The sequence below is a fragment of the Echiichthys vipera genome (genome assembly GCF_963691815.1).
Source record: "Echiichthys vipera genome assembly, chromosome: 17".
Lineage (NCBI taxonomy): Eukaryota > Metazoa > Chordata > Actinopteri > Perciformes > Trachinidae > Echiichthys > Echiichthys vipera.
This window is the reverse complement of record NC_139842.1, coordinates 16668198-16680780: the sequence shown is the minus strand read 5'-3', so window position 1 is coordinate 16680780 and position 12583 is coordinate 16668198. Positions and strand designations below refer to the sequence as shown.

Genomic DNA, 12583 nt, shown 5'->3' with positions numbered 1-12583 from the left:
ATAGGCGAGCAGAGACCTCTGTTTGTTGAAATCTGCAAAACAGACACGTTGTTCACACATGGAAGATAACAGCCTCCCCTTGTGGCCGAATTACAGCATTACATGTACATACGGGTAGCGTATCTCAGCAGCTAATATTGCCCCTGCATATACTAGAGGGAGGAAGGGGAGTCTCGGTACACCGTCAAATAATAAAGGCGCTATATCAATAATAATTTTACCCGTCATTGGACATCAATAGGTCTATAAAAAGCATTGAGACGACAGGGTCAGCGCAGGCGCGGTGGCCAAGTGGTAAGGCGTCGGTCTCGTAAACCGAAGATCGCGGGTTCGAACCCCGTCCGTGCCTTTTGAGCACAAGAATTCGAGTTGCTCGGCAGATTTCTCCCTCTGTTCTTCTCCCTGTGCTCTGTAAGGTCTATCAGGAGAACCCTGCTGTATTCATACCCACTATATATACTGTTAAAACTGATACGTGTGACTGTAAATTTGTCCTCAAATTAACCACCGTACACTACCGTACATATTCCCCAGGGCATTTACATTTTCGTTCCATTAGCTTAAATCAAATCAATCTTTATTTATATGTAACTTTTCGTGCTTTTTACAGTAGCAGAAAGTGCCTTATAGAAAATGATAGCAAAACAAAAAATGATACAAAACATGAACAACAAAGAAACACCATGAAAACCCAAACCTCCTACCCCCAGAAATATACACAAAGACATACACACCCACGCACACACATAGCCATACACACACCCACACACACGCACACGCACACGCAACACCACCACCACCACCATCACCACCAAAAAATGAGAATTCCTTGTCATCCCCAATTCAAACCATTAACCATGTTCCTGTGCTTCTGACAGTGACAGAAGTAAAACAGTGAAAATAGAATATAGTGTATGAATGGCAACCTGTCATAGCCTACAGTAGCCTGCAGGCAGTGCAAGCTGTGGTTCAGAATCACCCTCACCCACAGTGTGATTAAACATTGTTGTTCCTCCTGCACAGATCCTCTAAATTGAAGTTGAAAGTATTAATATATTTTAAGCCTAGAATAGATGAATGCAGGTAAGCCCTCCTGCTCTCATTTTACCCAGTCTGTAACAATCAGCAGTTTCTCTATGCATTTTTCAGAATTTCACTAATACAATTTAATGATCTTTTTCACAATATTTCTCCTATGCAAATATGTTTTCCCATTACATTGTTAGAATTCCACTATAATCATGCATACTCTACTGACACTAATCAGACTTGTACAGTTTCCCGGGTAACGCTCCATCTTGCATCATCAATGATTCATATCTGGTTCCTGCTGCAGCATATCACCATATCCCATCTGTTGAAGTGACCCTTTGTAATCTGGTACATGTTGATAGGAAACTAACTAGAAGCTGCTGCGGTGGGTTTAGAAAAACCTTAGTCAGCAGCAACATCCACAGCACACCACTGGTCGGATAATGTCCAACCTCCCAACTACCATTATGTGACATGAAATGCTACATTTAGCACACAAATCAGCATCTTGGTCATTGAAAATAAGATCCAGATGGTAGAATTGCTGGTTCTGAAGATTTAACACGATGATGCAAAAGGAAATTGTCCTTTATTACACAATGAGCAGCTCTAACCATGTAAACAGACAGATGTCTTCCGTGAGCACAAAAAATGACTCATATGCATTGTGCAGTCAAGGTCATCATGATTGACATCTATTAGTTAGCTCACGCTGCAGTGCCAGCTGCTCATTTCCATGGTAACCTTTATGGTTTCTTGTGAAAAGTGTCTTATAAGAAAGTTTACCATAAATGTACCTACGTAAGCATATGACACAGTAGTGGAAATGAGTGTGTCGCAGAACGTTACCTCCAAAAAGATTAGGAAAGCAATTTTCAGGACCCTTCTAAATTTTTTCGCCTTTCAGAGAGGTATTTAAACTCCAGACATAGCAACAGCATACGTGTCTGCATTCCTTATGCTTTAATGGTCGAACTTTGACTGCCTTTCCCTGTGTTTTTGTGGCACAGGTGGGGGGTGGCTGTGTGGTGCATGTGCTCTATTTGAGTCTCTCTTACTTCTTGTAACTTTTAAATAAAAAATAAATAAATAAAAAAAGGCAGAATAGGAGCTCCCCTTCCAATTAGGGAAACAACACAACGCAGGAAATGTGCAGTTCTAAGCAGCAAATGCCTCAAAAGCTCGAGCTAATTGGCCAGATGGGGTCACTACAAGCAAAAGTTTAAACATCTTCAACCTCAAAATGTGTTACACCCTTTGACCGTAGTTACCATGGTTATCATCCATTCAACTCATACTGTAAATTCAGCCATCTTTGTAAATGAAACCTTCATTTTATTTATTAAACATTATAATATACAAGAAAAGATGGAGGTAGAGAAGGCAAAGCAAAAAGCTCAAGTAAATGTAAATGGGAGATCCAGAAACTTGGGATATCAAGTTATGATTATTTTATGATATCATCTTCTCTTATTTTCGATTAAGCTATGTATTTTTGAACTGATGTCGTGATTTATTATTGTAATGCAATTACATACTGTATATTACTTAACATGTGCATGCATGTGTACAGTATATATATCTATATCTATATCTATCTCTTTCTCTCTCGCTCTCTCTCTCTCTCTATATATATATATATATATATATATATATATACAAATTGCATCAGTAACATAACTATATATATATATATATATATATAGTTATGTTACTGATGCAATTGGTTTGCCGTTAAAATGAACGTGTTATTGTGTTAATGTGTTTGTTATTAAAAACAAAACAAAAAGCATAGGCCTTGAGATCTTAGACTGCCATGTAAATGAGCTGCTGACTTGTGTGCAGCTTTCATGCAGCATAACTTCCTAAACTCATTAGTACAACATGATTAACTGGTATTGTGTCTTCCCCTTTGAGATGTGACAGAATATTTATAGATATAAGTACGTTATCATTCATTTTTTATTATTTAAATAAAAATGAGTATTTCTGCCTTAGTGATGGACTTGGACTTCGTAACGAGACCCCTGCCACCTGCAAATAAAAAGGACTCATCAAAGAAAGTACACATAAAGGAGACTGTAATAGGAGGAGGAGGACAAAGGAGTCTGTAAAATGCAGTAGGCTCCATATTGGCAGCCGGTCTGCTGTTGGCTGCACACACATTGATTTCCTTGTTTGTGTGGGCAGTAATACTCTGAACCCAACATGGATTTCTACACAGTAAATGTAAGATATTGTTGCCCATCAAAATCATGTTTTCAACAGCATCCAAGTTGTTATTTATGAATGTTATATCATTTAAAGAAAACACATACTCAATGCATCAGTAGATAGTGTAACAAATAACGTGACAGAGGCTTGAAGATGATACACAATTCACCCAGCAGTCCAAACAGACATGCAGCTCTTCTGCTGGTAAGAAGTCATACTTTTCTCTGCGCATGGTGGTTATTGTTTATGTTTTGAGCTGTTTAAGCCAAGACTTCATAATGTGCCATCTGGTTCTCGGCTGGGGAGCCAAACAGTTGATTAAAGAACGCAATTAGCGTGGAACAGGCTCTGTCAGCTCACCCGGCAGGGATTAAAGAATGCGCTCATTCATTGTGACCACCACGCTGTCATGCATATGTGGAATAGGCGTGCCTTCAATCAGAGTTCCATACTGCTCAAGAAATGTTAACATGAGGTCAGATTTGTACGTCAGCTGCAGCCAGCGTGAACTTTTGCAACTTTTCAGTCAGGAGCGACAGACAGAGGCTCCAGTCTCATGAAGGTATAGACGCAAACACAGACTGTGTGATGATGGCACTTGGCGAAAGTATATAGTACACGGGAGAGATCATCAACAAAGTCAAGCGCTGAAATCCTTGAAAGGCCACTCCCAGACAGCAGGGACAGGAGAGAGGAGTGTGCTGCTAGAAAACCACTCTGAGGAAACTCTTCATCAACCTTCACCGAGAGCAGGGAAAAGAAAGGACCAGACTTCATACAGAGTCTCGGGAGTTGAGGAGACGTGTTCCTGGGCCGAATTGAATCAGACAAACCTTGTGTGATGCAAAGGATGTTCAGATATTTACTAATTATGTGCAGCATCCCCGATGAATCAGACTGTTTAAGTTTGCCCTCTGCAAACCTGCAATGTTGTCACTCTAAAGATTTGTAGATCGATTGTATTCCTAATGTCTTCTTTATCCATTTTAAAAGTTACAGTTTCTTCTAGTCAGACAAGTTCTTAACTGTCAGCTAACAAAAGGTAAGAGGACATCCTTACCTTATAACTAACTTTTCTGACTAGAAGAAACTTTAACTTTCTAAAGATTTGTGCTTGAGAAAGCACAGCCTGTTTTACCCCATCAGGAATGCTTAATGATGAGGGTACTGCAGCTTTTTGTCAGTTTCTAAACTCATGAAGTCAAACGTGCTGCTGTACTGACTAAGTAAAAAAAAATCAATTTCACAGTACAAAGCAAGGCATAAGGCATAATGCTTATGTAACACAGGATGTTTACATTATACAGATGACATATGATCTGTGAGATTAGAGGTAGAATAACATAATCAAATAGGAAAGCTGGACTTTGAGCCACCCTCTCGGATGGAAGGGTATGACTTCCCTAACTTCAGAGCTCAAACCCAGAAGCCTGAAGGTTGGACACAATCAGGCAAGTGTTTGTGGGCCATGACCCAGATACTTATTTCCAGTCCTGGACTTTGGACACTGCTCCACGGCATCATCTCCCATTTCATTCAACACTCACGAGCGGTGCACTGATTCAACAAAGAAACTGTGTTTCCTGTGTGAACTCGTAGACGATGCTTAGGAGTGTAAAAGCTCACTTTTGTGACATCTGGCAGAGCCGTGTATACTGTTATTACAGCCATGGTGGTACTGTTTACCGAGTGTCAGAGGGGAAATGAAGGCTTTTACGTGACAGTTGGACTTTCAACAATTTGATCTGAAGGAGGCTCCCAACTCAAACTCAAGACCAACTTCGAGTATCAACAGATTACTCAGGACTTCAATGCATAAAATCGTTTTTTTCTTTACAAATCTAAATAATAATATCCGAGACTATGTGTCTCTCATTGTTCAGGCGTGTACCCATAATGCTTGGTTCCTGCTGTGTCAGTGTGCTTCAGCTTTAGTATTTGTGAATGTGGCACCATCTGCAGGCCAATATCTAGACTTCACATATTACAAACCAGGTGTAGATTTAAAATGCTTCTCTTTTAGTTCTTTAATCATATGAACAAACAGCCAGTGAGATCATATGCTGTCATAATACTAAGGTTATATGAGATCATTTAATTTAGTGACTAACTTATTCTGTAGACTAATGGTAATGTTCTTTTACAATTTAAAGGTTATGTCCATTTCAGGTTCATACTATTTTTGGTTTCTACTAGAACATGTTAACATGCTTTAATAGCCAAAAAACACATTTTTATCCTAGTGTCTTACTGAATATACCTGTATTCACCCTCTGTCTGAAATGCTCAGTATTAGTGCCTGTCTCTTTAAGCCCAGCCTGATCTGATTGGTCAGCATTTCCGGGCCTACTGCGTCAAGACTACTAGAAAGAGGCTGATCCCCCCCCCCCCCCCCCCCTCCCAAAAAAAGGCAGTACTTTGGGGGTATGACACATGTGCAGTAAAATCTGGTCTGCAATTGCCATGAGGCTCAATAGGTGGTGCATCATAGAAAGAGAGCAAGTGCACCCAAACAACACCTGAGAGGAAACCATCACCTTACTCTAGCACATCTGCTGAAACTCTCCAACAGCACCGCTCCAGTTCCACTGCGCATGCATCATACCCCCAAAGTACAGCCGTTTTTGTTTGATGTTCTAGCCTCCTTTCATAACCTTGATGCACTCTCTGAATCTCTGCACCATCACTGTACCCGGGGAAGGATTACAATGCAACTGCATTTTTCTAACATAATAAAGTTGTGACATCACAATCGTACTGAAGTCCTGATGGCTCATTCAAAAGCACAGTTTCTGAATATTGGCTGTGTGCTTTTCTCTGTGGATTGAGCGTTTTGATACTCTCACAATATTCATACAGCACCTCCACTTGCATTGTAGTAAAAAGAGACCTGGAAATTTGAACAAAATGGAACCTTTAAGGTACATGAGATCACTTAATAGCTATTTAGTGACTAACTTCTTCTGCAGACTTCATGAGAAAGTTGTTTTAAGCTTTTATTAACAAATGACCGAAGACCAAAGACTTTTCAATCCCTTTTTACAGTAACATTTTTAGCTGGCTAAAATAGCTATGACAATGCATCTGAATTATTTCATTTGGGTTTGGGGGAAAAAAAGGAGTCAAAGCAGACCTTAAAATAGACAAGCAGGACAACCTCAATTTGAGTATTAGAACACATTTCCAAAAAAGCTTCTTTTCGATGAATGAAGTGTAGTCAGAAACAAACCTAGAGCAAAGGGAGTCAACTTAAGTTAGAAGGTAGGCAATGCACCTTATTTCAGCAAATAACAGGGCCGTTGTGAGGAACGGCTATCTGATCTTTCCCTCGCTGATTAACATTTGACCTTCTGGCTAAGTCTTGACCGAGTTTCAACAGAGGAACGCTCAAGTTGCCTTTACATTGTGTGAATCTACTGCAGCAGTAATCCTCGTTACTTTACAGGCAGTCACCGTGTGTGTGTGTGTGTGTGTGTGTGCGCGTGTGCTTGTGTGTGTGTGTATGTGTGCGTGTGTGTGTCAAAAAAGAGGCGTTCATGTAATGGCAGTTTTGTCTTTTATTAAAACAACATATGCAGTATCAAGATATCTGCAAAAACACAACATTGTTTAACCCTGCACATGCATCATTATGTGCTTTTACAATTGAATGAAAAGAGCCTGATATCAGTAAAAAAAACAAAAAATATAATACAAGTAAAATATTTATGCTTACCACTACTTTACCATTATTTCTGTAATATTTACAAAAAACACACCGGGTTTGTGTTTATTGTGTCAGTAAATAGAACACATTGGATGTTCGTAACCACAGAGGAAATCTGGCCATACGGCATATTTCCGGATGAAAGGTGCTTTTCTCAAACACTTGGCAGCGTCTCTGTCACACTTGCACAGCAGCTTTTCACATTTGTCCTTCAAATCATCTGCAATGAAGAACAAAAATGTCTTCTTTAAGTAACAAGCTGGGAAAAAAAGAGTGTTAGTGATTTTCTCATTAACACTGTGATATTTGTTGGTAATATGTCTTGCAAAGGCTAATAGTCTTACAAACATCCAGTCCATTTCAGTGTCTCTGAAAATGAGGGACAGCAGGCTACTGAACGGTAATTATTCATTTATTCTATATTGATTTATGTAGAGAATGTCGTAAACAACCCACTATTTTTAGTACTTAATTTGTTAACCTCATTAAGACTGTTGCTCTTTCTTGCAGACATTGCTGTGATTTAAGGGAGCTTAAAATACCATTAAATACATGTTACAAACATGCTGTCTTACCCCTTCAATTAGCTGTCTGCTTACTGTTTTTCATAAACACCATGGATATTTGTAGATCACACACAGCCTGATCTGTGTCTCACTTTCAGGTTTACCCATCATGGTGTGTTATAAAGTACACAAAACATTGTATCTTCTATTTCTTATGCATACATAATTAAAAATGCAATACCACACTCAGCCTTCTTGTCCTCGCACGTCCACTGATACTGGTCTGTTTTGGTTTGGCAGCCAAGAAGCTCAGCATCTCCATAACAACAATCATGCCTGTGGCAACACCTACAGAACATACAGAGAGATTAACGACATGACAAATGTTTTATTTTTAAGGCTGAACTCTGGATTACACAAGGCATGGCCAAGGAAGCAGTAGGTGGGTAGTCACCACACCGTGGTTTCAATCGCACCACGGCTATTTTAAAAGCCGGGCAGGATCACCACATGACTTTTCACAACAGATAGTTAGCAGTTAACTGGTTTGAGGGGGTTCAATGTCCTGTGGCCAAGAAGGAAAGGAAGGAGACGGCAATTAGGATTTGGGTGTGGAATTTTTAGACCTATTTTGAAGCACCCATTGGAGCATTTGAGTGTGCTGAATTTTGACCTCACTCCCTCCTTCTCATTCAGAAAAGGAAACTGTGTGTACACGGGCAGGATGCATGGTGAGGAAATAATGCGTATGCATGACTCGTGGAGTTGAGGGCTAAACATCCCCATTGCATGCTGAATTATATCTTTTGGCTCACATAATGTATAGGTGGGCCATACATAGTGTCAGCCGAACATCTACTGTACATTTTACTATACAGTTTAGCCCACACTATCATCATGTGTTCAGATATTCTTGAAAATAAAAACAGACTTTGACAGTGTTGTATTTTCTAGAGGAGAGTGTGATTATGGTGCCTCACCAGTCAGCCTTGTCTCTGGGCCAGCCTTGACCACCCAGTCCACAGTAGCATCCGTACATCATGTAAGCCAAGGCAGATCTCCCTGTGCTGCATTTGATGGCTCCCGCCAACTCCAGTAACCCTCTTCTTGTCCGCTGGGACCTGCGTGTCGCCGCAGAGGCAACGGCCACTGCAAAGGGAAATAAAGGACCGAAGAGGAGGGATCAACTCATCTCTCGTCTTGTAAAAATGTCTCGGTTACTTTACACACTTTTTTTGTGGAGAGTTGTTGATATGTGGTGTGATATTCAGGGGGGGACAAAATAATAGAAACTGCTGTCTCTGACAAAATCAACAAAATTCAACAAAAAGTCCTCTTTGTAGTATTATTGTCTTGCATTAGATGTAAAGATTTATTTTCTTTTGTCCACCCTCTATACATTCAGCTGCCAGTTTTATTATTAAGATCATCTAAGGCAGTCTGACACAACAGTCCTGCAATAAATCCCACCTCAATGAAGGTTATAATGTTCAGTTGTTGTTGAAACTGTTTTAAAGAGGTGTTGAGTCAACTTTATGATCATTTTGGAGGATGAAGTGTGTATAGTTCGTTGAACTATATTGAACACAATAGAATATATCTTTATTGTCCACTAAGGGGACATTTGTCTTCAGCATAAACATAAAAAGCAGATAAGGAGCTAGTAAAACAAACATAAAAAAGTCATATTATTGAGTTGAGAATATTGATGGCACTTGGAATGAGGAACTTCTTAAATACATTTTGAGTTGCCAGAGGGACTCTATAACGCCTCCTCGAGCTCAAGAGCTCAAACTGTCTGAAGAGAGGATGGGAGTTATCTGCAAAGATACTCCTCGCTTTCTTCCTTTGCCTTTCTGGCAAATGTTGAGTCGAAGGAGTTTGGGGTTTTCCGACCATTTTCCCATTGAAACAAACCTTAAAAAAAACAACCTAGAGATGAAGTATCTGTGAGCATCTCTTGAAAATGTACTGTATTTAATTTTTCAGAGAAGCTGACCTGGGAGTCTGTTTTTGCCCATCCCATTTATATCAATAAGGGTAGGTAAATAACCTCACTTAAGTGGTTTCGACCAAAATTCTATTTGCTGTTCATTAAGCACAGTGTTATTATAACAAACTGGCCACTGAGTGTATGTAGTTTCACCTTAATTGGCTACAGAATCTAAAATATCTGTAAAGGTACTTCACATGATCTCTTCACATGCCTGTGTTTCTGCACAGAGCCCCAGTACGATAGTAAAAATCTACGAGGCTTTACTTCACTTTTACTCACATCTCACATCTCACACCTTATGAACACCAGGAAGCTTCACTATGGCTCTGCCTGAACACCCTAACCAAGCACAGATTTGTAACTGTAAATTGTAGAGCAAAATCCATTTAGTGTGTTTGCACCTGCTCCTTATAGAATACCACTTTCACTCAATCACTATGTAAACACAGGTATTTTCCCTTCACTGCTGCTCTGCACTCCCTCTATGACAGTAAAATAACTTTTCAAGTTTTAGCATTTTATTACTAGCTGCAGCTCCACTACAACATAATAAAATAATCACCTTACCAGACAACAGGAGGAGTATTCGGTGAAACGCAGTCATGGTATGCAACAGGCGGCTGAACTGCACACTAAGTGTTTACACTCAGGGAGGGTAGCATTGAGTGGAGAGCTGTTTTTAGATGGTGTTTGAATAATCTCCAACATCACCATTGGCCAGAAGCTAATCCAGTATTTGTCAAACTGTACACCCCCTAGAGGAAACAGCCTGTAGGCTTTTACTGCTTCTTAGCTCTTTAGGACCAGTGTGTGTGTGTGTGTATGTGTATGTGTATGTGTGTGTGTGTGTGTGTGTGTGTGTGTACGTGTATGTGTGTGTGTGTGTGTGTGTGTGTGTGTGTGTGTGTGTGTGTGTGTGTGTGTGTGTGTGTGTGTGTGTGTGTGTGTGTGTGTGTGTTTTCTAGAGGTACTACACTTTTAGCACCTATATGAAAATCAACTACACACATGTTGTAATGAACACGTTTGTCCATTATTTATGACTTTCATATGTGTTATTTTTGTATTCACCTCAAAACCCACAGACTGGGATGTTTTACCAATCACGCCCCTCAAAATTCTAGAAAAATGACTCTCTTACTTTGTGTTTCATTACTTCAGGAAGACAGAAATCCAACACTATACATTTTATAGATCAGAGTCACTTTGGATGATAATGTTAAAGGTCCCATGTTGTAAAAAGTTAGATTTCCGTGTCTTTTTTAATCGTAAAGCAGGTCTAGGTGCCATATAAATACTGTGAATACCAAAGACAAGGATATGAACACAGCCCATATTCAAAACCTTTCAACAAGCCCTAAGGAATCAAGTACAGTTGTGATAACACAACTTGGCAGTGCCTCTACAGTGCCGTTGCAGTCATCCCCGGCTGCAATGGAGATGCCAACAGCACTGATGCTGATCAGGAGGGGCTCTTAAAGAGACAGGCGTTAAAATGGAGTGCTTCAGAAAGAGAGTGAACACAGATATATTCAGTTCATTTTGAACATTGAAGCATGTAAACATGTTCTGGTAAAATACACAAGTACGACCCTGAAAACGAGCATAATATATCCCCTTTAATTCTAGATTTTTTTCTCGGTTTACACATAAAACTTAAGTCATTTTGAGCTTTCCAAGTGTTCTATATTCCTGTAGTGTATGTCGGGTACAGAATAAATATGGGAAATTAATTAAACATATGCTATGTTTGTGATTTGCAGATTTCAATGAGCTTCGGGGCCAATTGTTGCTAACGCGGCACATTTTTAGTTTCTGTAAGAAGCAAAATATATGGTTCCACTTCCTCACGACAAATACACCTAGACTTGCAGATTATGGTAATTATACTCCAATAGTATAGTTCCCCTCTATAATCATAAAGACAGCCATCTTCTTCCCCTCGTAAATAAACATGTCAGTGGGGTGACTAGAACAGTCATTCTCTCCATAAGACAAACTGTTACTGTCAGTATGATTTACTGAGCAGCACCACAAGTGTCTTAGTTTTACAGCTGAGATTGTTTATTTGACAAATTGCACACCTGATCCGGAAATGGCATGAATTGTGTCATATCTTTTGGTTCCATCTTTCTATTATGTTCTCTCTAATATGCAGCTCTGTCGCACTGGACTGCATTGTCATTCATAATGTGGTAATGTCAGGGCAGCTAAATCATAAAAGACGCACGCTTTGGGTTTTGATAACAGGGGACATATTCACAGTGTTTTGTGATTCAGTTCCTCAGCGATGCTTCTGCACAATGTGAGATAAGCGCCTCCTCCTGGCAGTTATGCAGCTGCCAGGATGACGGCACTTCATGAGAGGAGACACGTCCCTCGATTCCTGTACATCTGATTATTTTCAGCTCGACCGATCCATTGCCACAAAACATCCAGCCAACAGTTGGATCAGATTGAGCTGAACACACCTGACTGAAAAGCCTGAATGTTAATGAGAGCTGATAAGATACATAAAGAATCAATCCAAAAATACATATTTCAGATTGAAAGGACCAGCTGAGCTTCAGCCTGAGAAACATTCAGCAAAATGTGATGTTGAGTGAAGACCAAACTGAGTATACTTGGAGAATAAAAACTACAACACATTAGTTTTCAGCTGAGAATCCGTGCATGAAATGCTCTGACCTAATTTTGGGAAAGGAAAACAAGCCAGGAAATGATGAAACTAAAAGAAGGCAAGTAGTTGGATGTCTGCAGTTGGGTGTAGTAGCTGGATCACACATATCTGCTGCTCTAACACGCTTGTTTGATAACTCTCATTGAACAGTGTTCAAACCTCATTTATACATGACAAAATGAATACATTTTCAAGGATGACAAGAAAAATGGTTGAACTTACATGATTGAACTTACATGAATTGAAATAACATTTGAAAGGACCATTGTTCGTTTTATACATAATACTACAATTGAATATTAAAGGTCTCTTATTGTAAATAATGAGATTTCTATGTCTTCTTCTTTTATATATATATATATATATATATTCTTTGAAAGAATTAAAATGCTCATTCCATTCAATTCAACATTTCACAAACTGTGCCTTTAAAAGAGCCGTCAGGACTT

The 12583-nt window shown here is 39.5% G+C and overlaps 1 protein-coding gene across 1 annotated transcript; it reads right to left on the bottom strand.

Annotated features, from left to right (window-relative positions):
- Window positions 1-6984: 6984 nt before the first annotated feature.
- pla2g10 (phospholipase A2 group X) lies at window positions 6985-10074 on the bottom strand. The gene is made up of 4 exons (XM_083931909.1): window positions 10022-10074; window positions 8439-8607; window positions 7700-7806; window positions 6985-7172 (listed from the first exon to the last, which is right to left on the bottom strand). The coding sequence occupies exons 1-4, from the start codon at window positions 10056-10058 to the stop codon at window positions 7024-7026; spliced, it is 462 nt and encodes a 153-aa protein (XP_083788035.1). The 5' UTR covers window positions 10059-10074; the 3' UTR covers window positions 6985-7023.
- Between the last annotated feature and the right edge of the window lie 2509 nt (window positions 10075-12583).

Bases quoted from the DNA above. Each gene is read 5' to 3' on its own strand.
- pla2g10 (XM_083931909.1), bottom strand. From the start codon at position 10,058: ATGACTGCGTTTCACCGAATACTCCTCCTGTTGTCTG. The intron at 8,608-10,021 runs GTAAGGTGATTA...TTCCCTTTGCAG, and splicing joins AATACTCCTCCTGTTGTCTG to TGGCCGTTGCCTCTGCGGCG. The intron at 7,807-8,438 runs GTGAGGCACCAT...TATGTTCTGTAG, and splicing joins CCCAGAGACAAGGCTGACTG to GTGTTGCCACAGGCATGATT.